Source organism: Macaca mulatta, chromosome 16 (genome assembly GCF_049350105.2).
Source record: "Macaca mulatta isolate MMU2019108-1 chromosome 16, T2T-MMU8v2.0, whole genome shotgun sequence".
Lineage (NCBI taxonomy): Eukaryota > Metazoa > Chordata > Mammalia > Primates > Cercopithecidae > Macaca > Macaca mulatta.
Genome location: NC_133421.1, coordinates 3289394 through 3309909, shown reverse-complemented (window position 1 = coordinate 3309909; position 20516 = coordinate 3289394). Strand labels below are relative to the sequence as shown.

Here is a 20516-nt window from a genome sequence, read left to right as displayed (position 1 = left end):
CCTGGACCACACATAAAATACACTAACACTAATGATACCTGATGAGCTAAAAAAAAACAAAAAGCAAAACAAAGCAAAATCTCAAAACAATCTCATAATGTTTTAAGAAAGTTCACGAATTTGTGTTGAGCTGCATGCAAAGCCATCCTGGGCCTCGTGCAGCCTGTGGGTCGTGGGTGACACAAGCTTGTTTTATGGTATCTTTTCATGGAAACACGTTTTTAAATTTTAATGCCAACATTTTCAATCTTTTCTAATTTGTGCTTCTTTTGGTATCTTTAAAAAAAATCTCTTCTTCCCTGAGATCACACAGGGATTCATCTATACTTTCTTCTAAAATGTTTACAATTTTAGGCCGGGCGTGGTGACTCATGCCTGTAATCCTAACAACTGGGAGACCACGGCGGGCGGATCACCTGAGGTCAGGAGTTTGAGACCAGCCTAACCAACATGGTGAACCGTCTCTACTAAAAAAATAATAATAATAAAATAAAATATTACAGTTTTGCCTATTGTATATGTGTATTTGTATTAGCTTTTTTTTCTTTTTTTTTTCTTTCTTTTTTGTTTTGAGACAGAGCCTTGCTCTGTGGCCCAGGCTGGAGTGCAGTGATGCAATCCCAGCTCACTGCAACCTCTGCCTCCCGGGTTCAAGTGATTCTCCTGCCTCAGCCTCCGGAGTAGCTGGGATTACAGGAGTCCGCCACCACGCCCGGCTAATTTTTTTTTTTTTTTGGTACAGACAGGGTTTCACCATATAGGCCAGGCTGGCCTTGAACTCCTGACCTTAGGTGATTGCCTGCCTCGGCCTCCCAAAGTTCTGGGATTACAGGGGTGAGCCACCACACCCGGCCTGTATTTGCTTTTTAAAGCACAATACTGTTTCCAAAAGGATACAAAAAAGAGATTAAAAACACTACATCCCAAGAGTAGAATCCATTAACTGGAAATCAGAATGAGACGAAGGCTTTTCACTGGGTGCTTTTTGTTGCTTTTGAGTTGTGAACCATGTGAACAAAATACCTATTCACAAATAAGTAAATCATTTTAATAAATCCTTAGTAAAGGTTCTGGGCCAGGTGTGGTGGCTCAGATTCTATGCCTATATGCCTATAATCCCAGCACACTTGAACCCAGGAGTTGGAGACCAACCTGGGCCACATGGTGAAAAATGCGTGTCTCTATAAAAAAGAATAATAGGCCGGGCACGGTGGCTCAAGCCTGTAATCCCAGCACTTTGGGAGGCCGAGGCGGGTGGATCACGAGGTCAGGAGATCGAGACTATCTTGGCTAACATGGTGAAACCCCGTCTCTACTAAAAATACAAAAAACTAGCCGGGCGTGGTGGCGGGCGCCTGTAGTCTCAGCTACTTGGGAGGCTGAGGCGGGAGAATGGCGTGAACCCGGGAGGCGGAGCTTGCAGTGAGCCGAGATCACGCCACTGCACTCCAGCCTGGGAGACACAGCGAGACTCCGTCTCAAAAAAAAAAAAAAAAAAAAAAAAAAAGAATAATAAATAAAAATCTTAAAATCATCAATTATAAAGATTTCTCTTTTGTCCGACCCCTGTGAGAAGAATGTGTCCTCTCCTGCAGGGTTAGCGTGTCCGGCCCTCAAGGATCCTTCCTCAGCCTTCAAACATCCTCCATTCCGCGCTTTCTTTTTTTTTTTTTTTTTTTTTTGAGATGGAGTCTCGCTCTGTCTCCCAGGCTAGAGTGCAAAGGCACCATCTTGGCTCACTGCTACCTCTGCCTCCCGGATTCAAGTGATTCTCCTGCCTCAGCCTCCTGAGTAGCTAGGATTACAGGCACGTGCCACTACTCCTGGCTAATTTTTGTATTTTCATTACAGATGATGGTTCACCATGTTGGCCAGGCTGGTCTCGAACTCCTGACCTCAAGTGATCTGCCCGCCTCAGCCTCCCAAAGTGCTGGGATTACAGGCGTGAGCCACCACACCCAGAAACTTTTTTGTATTTTTACTAGAGACGGGGGTTTCACCATGTTGGCCAGGATGGTCTTGATCTCCTGACCTCATGATCTGCCTGCCTCGGCCTCCCAAAGTGCTGGGATTACAGGCGTGAGCCACTGCACCTGACCCCCCACTTCTTTAAGAGACACTTCCTTGACACCACATCCCCTAAAGCCACTGCCCATTTCTCGGTGCTCCCTCAGAGCCGCTCTGATAGGAGCAGCTTCCTCTAATGTCTATGCTGCCTCGGCTCCCATTTCCTCCAACCCCAGGCTTGTGTCTGTGCCCACTTCTCCACTGAAATTCCTGTCACCAAGTTCATGGGTGACCTCGTGTCAACTGGCAGTGGACACCTCCGTCCTTGGCAGGGGGCAGTAGAGAGTTCCTCCTTCTTGAAACCCTCACTGTCCACACTCTCCCCTTTTTCTGCCACCTCACACACCTTACCTTTTCTGCCTCCTCTGCTGGCGATCCTGGGACCTCTTTTCTTCTACATCTCCCCTTAGGCAATTTCCATCAGTTCCGTGACTGTTTTTTTGTTTTATTTATTTATTTATTTTGAGACGGAGTCTGACTCTGTCGCCCAGGCTGGAGTGCAGTGGCGCGATCTTGGCTCACTGCAACCTCCGCCTCCCGTGTTCACGCTATTCTCCTGTCTCAGCCTCCTGAGTGACTGGGACTACAGGCGCCCGCCACCTCGCCCGGCTAATTTTTCGTATTTTTAGTAGAGACGGGGTTTCACCGTGTTAGCCAGGATGGTCTTGATCTCCTGACCTCGTGATCCGCCTGGCTTGGCTTCCCAAAGTGCTAGGATTACAGGCGTGAGTCACTGCTCTCGGCTTTTTTGTTTATTTTTGAGACGGAGTCTCACTCATGTCAACCAGGCTGGAGCACATGGCATGATCTCGGTTCACTACAACCTCTGCCTCCCTGGTTCAATCAATTCTCCTGCCTCAGCCTCCCCGAGTAGCTGGGACTACAGGCACGCACACCACACCTGGCTACATTTTTGTATTTTTAGTAGAGACGGGGTTTCACCATGTTGACCCGGATGGTCTCAAACTCCTGACCTTATAATCCGCCCTCCTCGGCCTCCCACGGTGCTGGGATTACAGGTGTGAGCCACTGCGCCCGGCCCAGTTCCATGACATTAAATGCATCTGTGTACCCCCAAAAAGACAATTCTATCCCTGATCAAATATTCAATTGCCTGCTTGACATGAAAGATGAATAAATGCCAAGCACAGTGGCTCATGCCTATAATCCCTACATTTGGGAGGCCAAGGCAGGAAGATCGCTTGAGCCCAGGATGTCAAGGCTGCCGTGAACTGTGATCGCACCACTGCACTCCATCCAGCCTGGGCGACAGAGCCAGACCTTGCCTCTTTTTTTTTTTTTTTTTTTTTTTGTTGTTGTTGTTGAGACAGAGTCTCGCTTTGTCACCCAGGCTGGAATGCAGTGGCCGGATCTCAGCTCACTGCAAGCTCCGCCTCCCGGGTTTGCGCCATTCTCCTGCCTCAGCCTCCCGAGTAGCTGGGACTACAGGCGCCCGCCACCTCACCCGGCTAGTTTTTTGTATTTTTTTTTTAGTAGAGACGGGGTTTCACCGTGTCAGCCAGGATGGTCTCGATCTCCTAACCTCGTGATCCGCCCGTCTCGGCCTCCCACAGTGCTGGGATTACAGACCTTGCCTCTTAAAAACAAAACAAAACAAAACAAAACAGAATAAAAAAACCGTATGTTACGGGAAGTCAGAAGAGTTCTGTTTCTGCGCCGAGCCACTGTGTTACTGGCAGTCAGCAGAAGGTTCTATTTCTTGAGCCGGTGATGGTTGCACAGCAGTATTTGGTTCATGGAAACAGTCATTAAGCTTACAAATAGTTAAGACTTGTGTACTTTGCAGATTATATTTCAACTAAAAATTGTAAAGGAAAACCCCCTTCAGCAGCTTCGTTTCTGCTTGGAAAAAAATCCAAACCCTTGCTGTGGTCTGCGAGGACCCTCGTGATCCGGCCCCGCCTGCGTCTCCAGCTCCATCTTCCCGGTTCTCTCTGACTTTGTCACGCGCTGGTCACACTGGCCATCTTTCTGCTTCTCTAGTGATCCAGGATTTTTCCTGCCCCAAAGGCCTTTGCCCAGGCGGCTGCCTCTTCCCCTGTTTCTGAACGGTCAGGTCTTCATACCATCTGTCTCTCAGCGAAATGGCCCCTGGAAAAGGCCTCCCCACAGTTACTCAGTATCGCAAAATCTCTCCAATTTCATTCCTAGTACATCTCCTGTTTTCTGCATCTGGTCCTTCTTGTTTTGAGGTGGAGTCTCGCTCTGTCACCCAGGCTGGAGTGCAGCATCTGCCTGTTCGTTGCTGCATCCCCAGGGCTTGGTGTGCTGCTGGGTTGACAGGAGGTGCTGAAGAGGCACCTGCTGGGTGGAGGTTACAGTGAAGGCAGCCAGACCAGAGACAGGGAGGGCCTAGCAGGCAATGTCAGGGATCCCAGGAAGTGAAGATGAGGCCCAGGCCGGGGCGCTGGGAGCTGCAGTGGAGAGGAGGGGAATGCTGAGAAAGACTTGACAAGCATTGCAGGACGCAATGGCTCACACCACTTTGGGAGGCCGAGGCGGGCGGATCACCTGAGGTCAGGAGTTCAAGACCAGCTTGGCCAACATGGTGAAACCTGGTCTCTACTAAAATACAAAAATTAGCCGGGTGCGGTAGTAGGCACTTGTTTTTTTTTTTTATTTATTTATTTTTTTTGACACGGAGTCTCGCTCTGTCACCCAGGCTGGAGTGCAGTGGCTGGATCTCAGCTCACTGCAAGCTCCGCCTCCCAGGTTTATGCCATTCTCCTGCCTCAGCCTCCCAAGTAGCTGGGACTACAGGCGCCCACCAACTCGCCCGGCTACTTTTTTGTATTTTTTTTTTTTTTTTTTTTTTTTGAGACGGAGTCTTTGCTCTGTCGCCCAGGCTGGAGTGCAGTGGCCGGATCTCAGCTCACTGCAAGCTCCGCCTCCCGGGTTTACGCCATTCTCCTGCCTCAGCCTCCCGAGTAGCTGGGAGTACAGGCGCCCGCCGCCTCGCCCGGCTAGTTTTTTGTATTTTTTAGTAGAGACGGGGTTTCACCGTGTTAGCCAGGATGGTCTCGATCTCCTGACCTCATGATCCACCCGTCTCGGCCTCCCAAAGTGCTGGGATTACAGGCTTGAGCCACCGCGCCCGGCCGATAGTGGGCACTTGTAATCCTGGCTACTCGGGAGGCTGAGGCAGGAGAATTGTTTGGACCCAGGAGGCAGAGATTGCAGTGAGCCGAGATCACACTGCTGCACTCCAGCCTGGGCTACAGAGCGAGACTTTTTCAAAAAAAATAAAAAGGACAGACTTGACAAGACAAAAACCACAGTGTTTATCGTGTCCCTAGAGCCTAAAGGATCTGTCCTGAGCTCTTCTCTGACTCCTCCTCCTCCTCCCGCTCACTCTCTCCACTCCAGCCCCACCATCCTGCCTGTCTTGAGCTCCTCGGCAGGACCTCTGCCCATGCCGTTCCTCGGCCAGGCCACGCTTCGCCAGGAACTCCGTAGTGCCCTCCTTCATCCCCTTCAAGGCCCTGCTCCCGTCTCAGCTTCTCACGAGGCTTTTCCTCCCAGCCCTGCCCCTTCCCTACTTCACTTTCACCATCGCTCTTCCGGCAGCGTATCCTCGGACATACAACGTATTTCTCTTTGTTGATTAATCATCTGTCTCTCCACACTGCTTGTCTGCAAGAAGCCAGATTCCATGCCAGGCCTCTCTCTGACCTTCAGGCACTTGCTCTTAACCACTGCACATTAGGGCTCCAGGTGGCCGCTGCCACGTGGACACCCTGCACCCCCAGCAGGGAAGCGTGCCCACCCACGCTGCCCCAGCTCCTGGGCTCTGGCACAGAGGAAGGTGTCAGCCCTGTGCCAAGGTTTCCCCACCTGCTTCCCCCAAATCCTCAGGCACTGACTGTCTCCAGCTGGAGCCGGGTACTCCCGGCAGCCTGCCCCCGGCTGGCGGGCGCCAGCTCCTGGCAGAGGGGCTGGCGTGTAATTAGAAGCTCCGCAAACTCCCTAATTGCCAGTTCTTCTCCCAAACCAGGAGGCTGGCGCTATTCTGAGCCGCCCTTGTTGCCGGCTGCCTGAGGCATAGAGAGAAGAAGAGGTCAGGAGCAGAGGCAGGCTGGCGTGGAGGTGTCCCGGGGGAGGGCTGGCGAGGTCAGAGGGGACCATGTGGAGAAGAATGCCTGTCGAGCGGCCAGAGGCCAAACGTGGCACTGTGCGGGCTGCCGCCCTGCTGGGCCTAGGGTTCCTCAGCACAGTCCGCCCTGCAGCCGCCTCCCCTCCTTCCCCACCATCCTCACTTGTCCCCACCCATGCCCAGAATGGTGACATCAAACCAGCCAGGCCCATTCATTGTTTATTCAGGTGGCATAAAAATCACTACAAAAACCTTACAAAAGAGCCTTAAGGAGCCCATAGGACCCTTCCCTGCCTCGGCTCCTGAGCTCCCGGGCAGAGGAGGGAGACAGGAGAGAGGAAGGAAGGGAGATGCTGGCAGTGTTGGGATCTCGAGGAGCCGTGGGAAGCCTGGGATGACAAGGCCCTGGGGGTGGGATGGAGGCTGATGGGCTCTCAGCAGGTTAGGCCGCGGTCAGGCTGTGCCAGACGCGAGTTCCACGCGGGGCTGAGGACAACGCTGTCCTTCCGGGGCCACCACCAGGGCCCGTCTCTCCCCGCCCTAGCCTCGGTGTCCCGGGACAAGTCCAAAGGCGGCCCTCTCCCCCTCCCTTTCTCTCTGGTAAACAAAAGTAGGGATGTCCCAGCTGACGTGGGGAGCAGCTAACCTGTCTCCTGGCAGAACTAGAAGCACCTCCCTCCTGCCCAGGCCCCGGCACAGGACACCCTCTGAGCCCATTTGGAAGAAAGATGGGGGTCAGGCTCCCGGCTCCCCGATGCCTGCCCTCCGCCCAACCACCCACCCCCCACGCCCTAAACTCCCCAAGAGATGTTGGGAAAGAATGGCCTCTCTCAGACAGCCCCCCGGCCCCTGCCCGAGTGCCACAAAGCAGGTTGGAAAGAGTCACATGAGTGGAGAGGCTGGTCCAGGCAGGGACTCTGGATGCCACAGCTATGGCCCCTCACTTAGGGCTGCCAAGCTCAGGGTAATCCTCCTCCAAGGGGGGCGCAAGTTTCAAGTCAGGGCCGAAGAGCTTGTCTCCGCGGGGGCCGGCTTTCAGGCTGTGGAGGAAGTCCTTGTCTCCCGGGGAATCCTGCTGCTCCTTGAGCTCCCGTGGCGCGCTGGGGTTGGGGTTCCTCACGCTGCCCACAAAGAGGGGAAGGCCTGTGGTGTCCTCAAAGATGAAGAAGAGGAAGGGGCGGTTCACGCTGAAGGAGGACAGGGACATGCGGGACATGGCGATGCTGGTGGCCGCCGCCGCCTCCACGCCGACCTCACTGAGCTCCAGGGTGGACTGATGCTGCACGCCGGACACCACCAGGCTCTGCTCAGAGATCCCGCGCAGGTCTGGGGCCTGGAACAGCTCCTGCAGGCCTGCCCAGGGCCAGAGATGGCTGGTCAGAGCTGCCCTTGGCCCCACAGGCTCCTGGAGCTGCTTGGGAGGGTATCTGAGATCCTGGCCAGGGCACACCTTGAACTCATAGATCCCTGCTTCATTCCTGTTTGATTTCCAAGTCTCAACTTAAACATCACCTCCTCCAGGAAGCCTTCCCTGATCCCCAGCTCTAAAGTCCAGCCTAGGCACATTTTCAGTGTTCTCCTGGGTGAGCTGGAGAGAAGCCCTCTCTGTCTTATCGCTTATGCTCTTGTAAGTATGTGATTGCTCGTCTGCCCACCCCACTGGACTCAGCTGTTTGCACAGGGTCGGCTCCCAGTGCCTGGTGCAGTACCTGGCATACAGCAGCTGCTTAGCAAATGGCTGAAGGATAGATGCTTTATTTATTTATTTTAGTTATTATAATTTTTTTTTTTTGAGATGGAGTCTCACGCTGTTGTCCAGGCTGGAGTGCAGTGGCACGACCTTGGCTCGCTGCAACCTCCTCCTCCCTGGTTCAAGCGATTCTCCTGCCTCAGCCTCCCAAGTAGCTGGGATTAGAGGCACGCGCCACTATGCCGGATAATTTTTGTATCTTTAGTGGAGACGGGTTTTCACCATGTTGGCCAGGCTGGTCTGTAACTCCTGACTTCAGGTGATCCACCCGCTTTGGCCTCCCAAAATTCTAGGATTACGGGTGTGAGCCACCGTGCCCGGCCTTTATTTTTATTTTTGAGACATGGTCTCAGTTCCGTTGCTGAGGCTGGAGTGCGGTGGCACAATTACGGCTCACTGCAGCATCAGCCGCCTGGGTTCAAGAGGTCCTCCCACCTCAGTCTCCCCAGTATCATCACCACACCCAGCTAATTTTTGTATTGTTTGTAGAGACGGAGTTTCACCGTGTTGCACAGGCTGGTCTCGAACTCCCGCGCTCAAGCAATCCACCCACTTCAGCTTCCCAACGTGCCAGGATTGCGGGCATAAGCCACCCCACCCAGCATTTCTTTAACAGTGTGACACCCCAGCTTTTCCTCCTTCCCGTTCCAGGGGAGCCGGCGAGGCTCACATGCCACCCCCGGCTCTCTACCCAGACTCTCCTTGCAGTGCTAGGTCTTGGGCAGCAAAGCAGATCCCCATTCTCCAGGCCACCCCAACTTGCACCAGGACAGAGGGTCCAGGGGCTCATATTCAACCCTCTCCCCCTCTCGAAGCCCTGGAAAAGAGCAGGACACAGGGCAGCCCTGACTCAGCTCCACTGCCAGCCGGAGGCTTCCTCCTCACCCGCCCTGCCCAGCCTGACCTCGGGGGCTGGCCCGCACCCTCCTCCTTACCCAGCCGGCTGAGGGTGGCCATCAGGTCCATTTGGTGTTTCAGATACAGCTTAGGCAGCCAGACCTTGGTGGGCCTCTCCCACACCGAAGGTGGGTACAGGGTGTCCCAACTCAGGTTGGCCAGTACCTGGGACACGTTCCATTCAAAGTGGGTGGGTACAAGGACCACAAAGCTCATGTTGTTCCTAAAGGGAAAATGAGCCACCTACGGAAAAGGGAAGGGAAGAGCATGAGGACCAGAAAGCCCCGAAGCTAAGTGGGGACGGGGCCAGCACATGCTCCTGAGGCAGACGCTGGAGCTGCGGGCCTTCCTGCCAGGTGTGTGCCTGACCCCGCTGCTCCTCCACGTCCTCACTGAGGGGTGGAGTCACACTACCTCTCCCACTGCAGGCGGACACGTAACCGAATGAGATGCTTTCAAAGTTTCTAGCAGTGTGGCCGGGCGTGGTGGCTCACGCCTGTCATCCCAGCACTTTGGGAGGCCGAGGCAGGCGGATCACCTGAGGTCAGGAGTTCCAGACCAGCCTGGCCAACATAGCAAAACCCCATCTCTACTAAAAATACAACAACTAGCTGGGCATGGTGGCAGGCGCCTGTAATCCCAGCTACTCCAGAGGCTCAGGCAGGAGAATCACTTGAACCTGGGAGGCGGAGGTTGCAGTGAGCCGAGATCACGTCACTGCCCTCCAGCCTGTGGACAAGAGTGAAATCCGTCTCAAAAAAATACTTTCCAGCAGTGTCGCTGTCATGGACAGTGCTCAATACCTGCTGGTTTTCTCTCTCTTCACCTGCTACCAGCTGGCCCTGTGACCTGGCGTAAGGAATCGCCTGTTCTTGTCTCAGCTTCTCCAGATGTACCACAGACAGGGTCACTGGCTGTCACACCACACCTGGGTTCTGTGGGTGAGTCACCACAGAGTAATGTCCTCCCCACCCTCCCTCACCTCCCTCTTGTGACTTTGCCAGCTGTGTATATATATTGTGATTTGGCTTAAGAGTTCTTTTTTTTCTTTTCTTTTTTTTTTTTTTGAGACGGAGTCTTGCTCTCTCGCCCAGGCTGGTGTGTAATGGCGCGATCTCGGCTCACTGCAACTTCCACCTCCCAGGTTCATGCCATTCTCCCGCCTCAGCTTCCCAAGTAGCTGGGACTACAGGCACCCGCCACCATGCCCAGCTAATTTTTTTGGCATTTTTAGTAGAGACAGGATTTCACCGTGTTAGCCAGGATGGTCTCGATCTCCTGACCTTGTAATCCACCTGCATCGGCCTCTCAAAGTGCTGGGATTACAGGCATGAGCCAATGCACCTGGCGTCTTTTTTCTTTTTCTTTTTTTTTTTGAGACAGAGTTTGACTCTTATTGCCCAGGCTGGAGTACAATGGCGTGACCTCAGCTCACTGTAACCTCTGCCACCCGGGTTCAAGTGATTCTCCTGCCTCAGCCTCCCGCGTAGCTGGGACTACAGGCGCCCACCATCTCACCTGGCCGATTTTTGTATTTTTTGTAGAGATGGAGTTTCACCATGTTGGGCCAGGCTGGTCTCAAACTCCAGACCTCAGGTGATCCACCTGCCTCAGCCTCCCAAAATGCTGGGATTACAGGCGTGAGCCACCGCACCCGGCCATTAAGATTTCATTTGAAGGGATTCTGCAGCAAAAGCAGTGTGGACACCACAGGGCTCGAGGGCCTCCTGCAGTTGTGACTCCTTGGGTTCCAGGCAGAGTGCCTGTGTGGAGAACCCCTGCCCGTGGGAGGATAAGACCTGGGTTCTGGCTGTATGGGTCTGTAGAGGGCCTGAGGACAAGAAAGGCTGAGGAGGCCCAAGGAAAGGAGACAAAGGATGAAGGAGGAGTGTGCAGGACACAGCCTGGAGGAAAGGGGAAGCAGGAAAGGGAAACCTCTGGGGAGGTGGATCAGACTGGCCTTTCAGAGTGAGCTGCCGGGAAGCCAGGACACACTCCAGCCGGCCTTGCCCACAGCCCCCTCCCAGCAGGGCTGCCCAAGTGGCTTCCAGCTCCTTCCTGCACAAGTGGCTGTGCTCTGTGTCACACTTGCCTTGTGAAGCTAACAAACATGGCCATCTCAGCCACAGCTGTCTGGCCCAGGGATCAATGCCCAGGCCAAGGGGACCACATTCCAGCTAGAAGCAAGGGAGGCCACACCTGAGACAGCCTGGCGCGGAATTTTATCCAATCAGAGCTGGGCGCAGTGGCTCACGCCTGTAATCCCAGCACTTTCGGAGGCTGAGGCAGGCGGATCACTTGTGGTCAGGAGTTTGATCCTGAAACCAGCCTGGCCAACATGGTGAAACCAGTCTCTACAAAAAAAAAAATTACAAAAATTGGCTGGACGCCGTGGCTCACGCCTATAATCCTAGCACTTTGGGAGGCCCAGGTGGGTAGATCACGAGGTCAGGATATGAAGACTATCCTGGCCAATATGGTGAAACCCCATCTGTACTAAAAATGCAAAAATTAGCCGGGCATGGTGGCGGGCGCCTGTGGTCCCAGCTACTCGGGAGGCTGAGGCAGGAGAATCGCTTGAACCTGGGAGGCAGAGGCTGCAGTGAGCCGAGATCACACTACTGCACTCCAGCCCGGGTGACAGAGTGAAACTCTGTCTCAAAAAAAACAAAACAGGCCGGGCGCGGTGGCTCACGCCTGTAATCGCAGCACTTTGGGAGGCCAAGGCAGGCGGATCACAAGGTCAGGAGATCGAGACCACGGTGAAACCCTGTCTCTACTAAAAAAAAAAAAATACAAAAAAAATTAGCCGGGCGCGGTTGCGGGCACCTGTAGTCCCAGCTACTCGGGAGGCTGAGGCAGGAGAATGGCGGGAACCCGGGAGGAGGAGCTTGCAGTGAGCCGAGATCACACCACTGCACTCCAGCCTGGGCGACAGAGCAAGACTCTGTCTCAAAAAAAAAAACATTAGCCAGGCATGGTGGCACATGCCTATAGTTCCAGCTACTCGAGAGGTTGAGGTAGGAGAATGGCTTGAACCCGGGAGGCAGAGGCTGCAATGAGCAGAGATCGAGCCACTGCACTCCAGCGTGGATGACACAGCGAGACTCTGTCTCAAAAAAAAAAAAAGGGAAGTTTGTCCAATCGGAATGTTTCACGCAGGATGCTAAGAAATCCAATCCAATCAGATCCTCCCTTCTAAGGAGCACTGTATGAGGGCCCAGTGGACTCTCCCAGGCTGGGGGCTGCGGAGACCCTGAGTGGCTACATGGCCGTGGGGTGGTCCCTGTGCTGCCCCAAAGTCCATGGGCCCTTGTAATAAACCCTTATCACCAATGGTCACCTGAGTCTCAATCCAATGCCCCCTCCTCACAGAATTCACCCTTACCACTCTAAAATGCCTAAATAAGGCCAGGCATGGTGGGTCACGCCTGTAATCCCAGCATTTAGGGAGACTGAGGTGAGCAGATCAGAGTCTCAATGTGTTTCCCAGGCTGGAGTGCAGTGGCACAATCTCAGCCCACTGCAGCCTCCACCTCCTGGGTTCAAGTGATTCTCCCGCCTCAGCTTCCAGAGTAGCTGGGATTACAGGCGCCTGCCACCATGCCCAGCTAATTTTTGTATTTTTAGTAGAAACAGGGTTTCACATCTTGGCCAGGCTGGTCTTGAACTCCTGACCGTATTATCCACCCGCCTGGGCCTCCCAAAGTGCTGGGATTGCAGGCGTGAGCCACCAGGCCCGGCCAAAATCACCTTCTTTTTCAGCTTTCCCTCCACAGCACTTCCCACGGACATCAATTCCTGTGTTGATGTCCATTCACTGTTGCACTGTGTATCCTCCCTCCTAAGAGCAGAGACCTGGCCTCCCACATGCTCCAAAAAAACCCTAGTGCTTAGAACAGTATCTGGCACACAGCAAATGCCCACTATATTTTCACTGAATTACTGAACCTCAAAGAGCCTGAAGCCTCAGTTCTCCTGCCGGGTAGGAGGGGGGGATCGTGGGACCTTTTGCAACTGCCTGCCTAGGGGACGTGGCGGCAAAGAAGGCGAGACACCCTCCACCCATCCCTGTGCCTGCTCCACAGCCTGTCCACTGCCTTCCCCACCTCCCAGCCTCAGGCCCAGCCTGCTGGACAACCAAGAGTGACCTGGATCTCGGGCTGCTCCAGCATGAACCAGCGCAGAGGATACGTGCGGGCTTGCATCATTTCCACAGGCACCGTGAACTGCTCGTCCAGATGGAAGGAGTCTCTCTGGGTGAGGCTCGGGTCAAACTTGCTCCTCCAGAAACCTGAAACCAAGCAGAGGGCAGGGGTCAGGTCGACGGGGACCAGCTTAGGGCAGAGGGCAGGGGTCACGTCGACGGGGACCAGCTTGGGGCAGAGGGCAGGGGTCACGTCGATGGGGACCAGCTTGGTCTCTGCACCCCCAGCCCATTGCCCATCCCACCCAGAATCCATTCAAGGATGAGAGAGCGGAGGAGGCCAAGACCCCAGGGAATGCCCGTTGGCATCCAATTGATATAATGTCTCTTTCCCGTAGCATTTTTGAAATCTGGGCTTGTGTTTTCCCCAATCCCTGCAATTCTCCTAGGAACCTCCTCCTGGATCTTTTCAGACCATTGGTTCCCAGGGTATTCTCTCTAGAACAACTCATCTGGCTCCTGGGTACCCGTCCCCACCAGACCCAGACAGCCCCCTGCCTCATGGCCCAGACTGAGGAACAAAGGAGACCCTCAGAACAAAGCCTGCATGGCCGGGCGCGGGGGCTCACGCCTGTAACCCCAGCACTTTGGGAGGCCGAAGTGGGCAGATCACCTGAGGTCAGGAGTTCAAGGCCAGCCTGGCCAACACAGTGAAACCCTGTCTCTACTAAAATCCAAAAATTAGCTGGGCGTGGTGTCGGGCACCTGTCATCCCAGTTACTCAGGAGGCTGAGCCAGGAGAATCGCTTGAACCCGGGAGGCGGAGGTTGCAGGGAGCCGAGATCACGCCACTGTGCTCCAGCCTGGGCGACGGAGCGAGACTTGTCTCAAAAAAACAAAAAGGCCTGCAGGTCCCAGCTCAGCCTACAGGGCGGGGGATCTGAGAGGAGGAGAAGCGCACCCTGGAAGTGGATGGCGTTGAGGAGAAGCAACACGGTGTCTTCCGGTAGCTCAGAGAGGAACTCCGGAATCTTCCCCTCCGTGGCCTCCTTCACCCATTGGTTGATGTTTGCCAGGTCATCTTCCTGCTTTCCCGTCAGGCTCACGGGCTTTGCCCCAAATAGCCGTTCAGACTGTTCCAGGAAATCTTCTTTGATGGGAAATCCTGCATGGAGGGAGTACAAGCTGTTCCCAGGGCTCAAGGCTCCACAGCCAGCCACGCTCCCACTGGCTACCAGAGGCCCAGCCCCTCTCTCTCACCCTCCTCCACCCCGGGCGGGACTGAGGGAGCTCCCTGCCGTCAGTGCCTACCTTTCTGCAGGTACATCCTGGCAGCCAGTCGGAAGGCCCCGGGGCCCATGTTCTGGCAGAGGCGGCTCAGCAGATGGGGTAGGCAGGGCCCTGAGCCTGCGTGCAGCACCTGTTGCAGCCTCTGCAGCGTGTGGTTCTGAGCACCTGGAGGGCACCGCACAGGCTAAGGCCCAGCCGTCGGGTCCTTACTCACCCCCACTGCCCACTCCAGTCCCTCCTGGATGCCCATGGCGAGCACATCCACGGGATCACACGCCGTCCTTCCACAGCCACGGATCTGCTCTGCGTGACTCTCCCCGCTGTGGCTGACAGGCTGGGTGACCTCACCTCACGCAAGTTGCCTTCCCTCTCTGGGCTTCCGTTTCCCAGAGAGAGACCCTCCAGCACAGTGGGAAAGAGTACAGCTATCAAACTTGTCAAACGTTTGCATAAGAATCGCCAGGACGGGCCAAGCACAGCGGCTCACGCCTGTAATCCCAGCGCTTTGGGAGGCAAAAGTGGGTGGATCACCGGAGGTCGAGAGTTCGAGACCAACCTGGCCAACATGGTGAAACCCCCGTCTCTATTAAAAATACGAAAATTAGCTGGGCACGGTGGCTGGTGCCTGTGATCCCAGCTATTCGGGAGGCTGAGGCAGGAGAATGGCTTGAACCCAGGAGGCGGAGGTTGTAGTGAACCGAGATCGCACCACTGCACTCCAGCCTGGGCGACAGAGCAAGGCTCTGTCTCAAAAAAAAAAAAAAAAAAAAAAGCAGGAGGACTTGTAAATAAGCAGATTCCCCAGCCCAGTCCCTGAGACCTGAGTCACACAGACGGACAGGTGGGGGCCCAGGAATCTGCATTTGTTGTTGTTATTGTTGTTGTTGAGATGGAATCTCGCTCTGTTGCCCAGGCTGCAGTACACTAGCACGATCTTGGCTCACTGTAAGCTCCGTCTCGCAGGTTCAAGCAATTCTCTGCCTCAGCCTCCCGAGTAGCTGGGATTACAGGCACCTGCCACCACGTCCGGCTAACTTTTTTTGTATTTTTAGTAGAGACGGGGTTTCACCATGTTGGCCAGGCTGGTCTTGAACTCCTGACCTCGTGATCCGCCCGCCTCAGCCTCCCAAAGTGCTGGGATTACAGGCATGAGCCACCACACCCGGCCTAGGAATCTGCATTTTTACCAAATAGCCACGTGACCCTGGTGGAGGAACCACCACGGAGAACCACTGAGTACTGAGTTCCTACTGGCCTCCCAGCTCTCTTGGTCTGGACAAGTGGTGCCAGGGTACCTAGTGCCAGGTGAGACAGCGCCAGGGCCACACTCAGAGGTGACAGGATGAGGTTGGGGCAGGTGGACGTTTGAGCCACCAGGGAGAACAGGTCGGCAGTGAAGGCCATCATGGCCTGGGCCAGCCTGCGGGTCTGCTCGGGGGTGGGGTCTCTGCTGCAGAGTCCTGGGAGACTCTTCAGGGCAGTCTGGCCGCCAGGCTCCTGCAGGGACAGATCAGGGGTCAGGGAGGTCAAGCGGTCAGCTCCAGGTTCTGTGTTGAAGGTCTTGTCACAGCCCCCGTGCCTGAGGACAGCAGGGCCTTGTCCCAGCCCCAGGGGAGAGGGAGCGTCAGGCAGAGGGCACTGGCGTTCTGGGGCCTGGCGCCCACCTTCGGTCCTTCCCGCCCTCTCCCTTCTGGCCTCTGCACTCCAGAGCCTCAGCCTCACCACACGCCCCTGCTCCCGACCCCTGCCGATGGGCCCTCCTCCCTCGGGCCCCGCCCACTCTTCCCCAGCCCCACCTGGTTGTACCTGGTTGCCCAACTTGAGGAGAGTAAGTGGGGGCACCTTCTCCTGGTTTGGCCCACTAGTTAGCTGCAGAAAGGAAGCAGATGGAGAGCGACCCTTCCCACAGGTCCCCCACCCTGCCCAAGCCACCGGTGAGACCCCCCGGGCCTTCCACCCAGTCACAGGCTCCTCGCTCCCCAGTACCTGCCAGCCCAAGGGCTCCATGGCGCTCACAGGGGAGAACTGTGGAGAAAGGGGTGAGGATAGGAGGCCCCTCGGAGCCAAGCCCTCCCTCCACGCCAACGTCCCTCTTCTTCCCCCTCCAGCCCACCCCACCTCGACTTCAGCCCAGCCTCACCACGGAGAGGGGACCTTGCAGGCAGGACCAGCTGAGCACCAGGAGCCCCCAGAACAGCGCCATGTTCCTGTGGCAGGGACAGAAAGCTCTGTTCCCGTCTCACGTCCCCACGCCCGCCAGGGACTCCTACCCACGCCATCACAGATACCACCAAGTCCTGGGTCACGATTGCCAAGGGGAAGAAGCAGGCTCCAGGATCAGAGCAGATCCCAAACACAGGAACAACGGCTGCCGCTCCTGGGGCTGGGACATCCCCCCCGGCTTCTTCCCCCTGTTTAGTTTCGGTGTTTCATATTGCATGCACTGAGGGCGTTTTGGTGAATAGGAGGGAAATACCAAAACAAAATGTTCTCATTCTTCAAGGCCCTGAGCTGTGAGTCAGGTCTGCATCTGCACCCAGGCTGCCTCTTGCCAAAGAACCTTGGCACTTCCCGTAACTCTGCCGGGCTTGGCCTTACCTTGTAAAACGGTGGCACAAGTCCCTTATTCCTCTCACATGCATGGTGAGGACCAAAATAAGACCGTCTTTTGGGGGTATTTTTGTTTGTTTTTTGAGATGGAGTTTCGCTCTTGTTGCCCAGGCTGGAGTGTAATGTCACAATCTGGGCTCACCGCAACCTCCAGCTCCTGGGTTCAAGGGATTCTCCTGCTTCAGCCTCCCGAGTAGCTGGGATTACAGGCGTGTGCCACCACGCCCGGCTAATTTTGTATTTTTTAGTAAAAACGAGGTCCTCCGTGTTAGTCAGGCTGGTCTCAAACTCCCGACCTCAGGCGATCCGCCCACTTCAGCCTCCTCCCAAAGTGCTGGGATTACAGGCGTGACCATCTTTGTGGCCAGGCACAGTGGCTCATGCCTGTAATCCCAGCACTTTGGGAGGCCGAGGGCAGGTGGATCAGCCTGGCCAACGTGATGAGACCTCATCTCTACTAAAAACACAAAAAGTAGCCAGGTGTGGCGGCGGGCGCCTGTAATCCCAGTTACTCAGAGGCTGAGGCAGAGAATCGCTTGAACCCGGGAGGCGGAGGTTGTCGTGAGCCGAGATCACGCCACTGCACTCCAGCCTGGGCGACAGAGCAAGACTCTGCGTCAAAAAAATAAATAAGGCCGGGCGCGGTGGCTCACGCCTGTAATCCCAGCACTTTGGGAGGCCGAGGCGCGCAGATCACAAGGTCAGGAGATCAAGACCACGGTGCAACCCCGTCTCTACTAAAAAAATACAAAAAATTGGCCGGGCGCGGTGGCTCACGCCTGTAATCCCAGCACTTTGGGAGGCCAAGACGGGCGGATCACGAGGTCAGGAGATCGAGACCATCCTGGCTAACACGGTGAAACCCCGTCTCTACTAAAAAATACAAAAAACTAGCCGGGCGAGGTGGCGGGCGCCTATAGTCCCAGCTACTCGGGAGGCTGAGGCAGGAGAATGGCGTGAACCCGGGAGGCGGAGCTTGCAGTGAGCTGAGATCCGGCCACCGCACTCCAGCCTGGGTGACAGAGCGAGACTCCGTCTCAAAAAAAAAAAAAAAAAAAAAAAAAAATACAAAAAATTAACCGGGCGCGGTTGCAGGCGTCTGTAGTCCCAGCTACTCGGGAGGCTGAGGCAGGAGAATGGCGTGAACCCGGGAGGCGGAGCTTGCAGTGAGCCGAGATCCGGCCACTGCACTCCAGCCTGGGCAACAGAGCGAGACTCCATCTCAAAAAAATAATAATAATAAAATAAATAAATAAATAAGCCCGTCTTTGTAAACCCTGAGTACGATGCTTGGCACTCCCCCGGCTCAGCTCGGCTCAAGGCCACCTCTTCCTGGAAGCCTGCCCTGAAGCCTCCAGCACACGGCTCCCAGCCCAGAGCTCCTACCCAGCCTGCTGCGTCCATTTAGCCCGTCTTTCTCAGGCTGGTCAGGTCTTGCCCACAAGGCTGGACATACCTGTGAGGCCCTGAGGTCTCAGGAGGGGTGGCGAGGTGGCCAGAGAGCTGCCTTTTGACCCAGCAGGGGAGCCCAGTGAATGACTCTGGCTAGAGACACCCCTGCATTTAGGAGAATCACAGGCCTCGACCTGCACTCTGCCTCAGGCTGGCACTGGGAAGGGCAGGTGTCGGTCTCAGGAGGATAAGTCAGAGGAGGTCTCACAGTCTACCCCCAGCCCACCCCCATCTCAGGGCCAACCCTTCTGGAGGATCCTTCGGTCACCCCCGGCCCCACCCCCATCCCACACAAGAGCCCTTGGCCGGGGCCCCGACTCCGACCTGGGCATTAGAATCTTCCTGCCAAGAACAGGCTCCAGTTTTTCCAAGTCCCAGAGGAGGCTGGCGAGTGACAGGCCTCCTGAATAGATCCAGCCCAGACCCCTCAGCCAGGGAGGCAGCTCCCTCCTCTCCCGCCCAAGGAGCAGGCCGAGCCGTCCCTCCCCTCATACCTCTGCGGGCTCCTTGCTGCCACACACGATGTTCCTCTGGTCCCACTTGGGTGCTCCCCACACTCCGCCCGGGCTCCAGCCAGCCCAGCCCACCCCTCCCCTCCCACCAGGACCTTTACTCTCAGCCAACCCCTGTTCAGGTTGCCTTCTCTTCTGGTAAATATTGACATGCACATCCGGTTAAACATTGACCTTGAAGCCAGAAGCCCCTTTCCCACCAGGGCGTCTAACCCTGAGGCGGCCACACAGAGCCCCCTATATTTGGGTCCCCCCTGAGCCTGGAAAGAGGAAGTTCACGAGGAGAGAGGTGAAGAGACTGGATCTGGCTAGCCAAGAGAGCGGATCCAGAAGGCACAGGAATCTAGCACTGTGTTAAGCCTTCCAGAGACCCCACGAGGTGTGGATTATCCCTGGTTCAGCCAGGCTCAGAGAGGCCCTGTGACCTGCCCAGGGACACAGAGCTGGGCTGAGTCACATCCAGATTCTCACTTCCATTGTCCTTTCTTCTCCCCGGGGAGGAAAGGGGAAGCCACAAGAGCCTGTGCAGAGAGCCCAGGATAGGAAGCTCACCCCCAACCTCACAAGCGCAGGATCCGGGGTGGCTGCCCGGAAGGCAGGGTAAGGGAGGAGAGATGAGAGGGACTCGGCCTGTCCCACCGTCCTGCCACTCCAGAGCAATGTCTCTTTCCCCTACCCAAGCACGAGGGCTCTGGAAACTGGCCCCGGGCTGTGTGAACTAGAACTGGCAGCCCGTGCAAAGATCAGGTTCCTTCCCACCTTCACACCTGCTCTTCACTGCCCTGCATCAGGCCGCTTCCCACCTTCACACCTGTTCACTGCCCTGCATCGGGCCGCTTCCCACCCTCACACCTGTTCACTGCCCTGCATCGGGCCGCTTCCCACCCTCACACCTGTTCACTGCCCTGCATCGGGCCGCTTCCCACCCTCACACCTGTTCACTGCCCTGCATCGGGCCGCTTCCCACCCTCACACCTGTTCACTGCCCTGCATCGGGCCGCTTCCCACCCTCACACCTGTTCACTGCCCTGCATCGGGCCGCTTCCCACCCTCACACCTGTTCACTGCCCTGCATCGGGCCGCTTCCCACCCTCACACCTGTTCACTGCCCTGCATCGGGCCGCTTCCCACCTTCACACCTGCTCTTCACTGCCCTGCATCGGGCCGCTTCCCACCCTCACACCTGTTCACTGCCCTGCATCGGGCCGCTTCCCACCCTCACACCTGTTCACTGCCCTGCATCGGGCCGCTTCCCACCCTCACACCTGTTCACTGCCCTGCATCGGGCCGCTTCCCACCCTCACACCTGTTCACTGCCCTGCATCGGGCCGCTTCCCACCCTCACACCTGTTCACTGCCCTGCATCGGGCCGCTTCCCACCCTCACACCTGTTCACTGCCCTGCATCGGGCCGCTTCCCACCCTCACACCTGTTCACTGCCCTGCATCGGGCCGCTTCCCACCCTCACACCTGTTCACTGCCCTGCATCGGGCCGCTTCCCACCCTCACACCTGTTCACTGCCCTGCATCGGGCCGCTTCCCACCCTCACACCTGTTCACTGCCCTGCATCGGGCCGCTTCCCACCCTCACACCTGTTCACTGCCCTGCATCGGGCCGCTTCCCACCCTCACACCTGTTCACTGCCCTGCATCGGGCCGCTTCCCACCCTCACACCT

The 20516-nt window shown here is 56.0% G+C and overlaps 1 protein-coding gene across 10 annotated transcripts; it reads right to left on the bottom strand.

Moving 5' to 3' along the window:
- Window positions 1–6387: 6387 nt before the first annotated feature.
- SERPINF2 (serpin family F member 2) lies at window positions 6388–19554 on the bottom strand. 10 transcript variants are annotated; one of them, XM_077969792.1, is made up of 12 exons: window positions 18822–18921; window positions 18652–18711; window positions 18332–18432; window positions 16406–16472; window positions 16252–16290; window positions 16072–16134; window positions 15561–15762; window positions 14287–14430; window positions 13937–14140; window positions 12980–13122; window positions 8867–9071; window positions 6388–7534 (listed from the first exon to the last, which is right to left on the bottom strand). In XM_077969792.1, exons 4-12 carry the CDS (start codon window positions 16466–16468, stop codon window positions 7122–7124), a joined length of 1476 nt encoding a protein of 491 aa, XP_077825918.1. In that variant the 5' UTR covers window positions 16469–16472; window positions 18332–18432; window positions 18652–18711; window positions 18822–18921; the 3' UTR covers window positions 6388–7121. The 10 variants fall into 10 exon arrangements, with proteins under 10 accessions (XP_077825918.1, XP_077825923.1, XP_077825917.1 ...); XM_077969797.1 differs by having other exon boundaries at window positions 16062–16134; window positions 18822–18851; XM_077969791.1 differs by lacking the exon at window positions 18652–18711 and having other exon boundaries at window positions 18822–18956.
- Between the last annotated feature and the right edge of the window lie 962 nt (window positions 19555–20516).

Coding starts and splice junctions, on each gene's coding strand:
- SERPINF2 (XM_002800241.4), bottom strand. CDS start 19,009: ATGTTTAACCGGATGTGCATGTCAATATTTACCAGAAGAGAAGGCAAC. Junction 16,135..16,251: donor TGGAGCCCTTGGGCTGGCAG/GTACTGGGGAGC, acceptor TCCTTTCTGCAG/CTAACTAGTGGGCCAAACCA. Junction 14,141..14,286: donor CAGGATGTACCTGCAGAAAG/GTAGGCACTGAC, acceptor CCCTCCATGCAG/GATTTCCCATCAAAGAAGAT.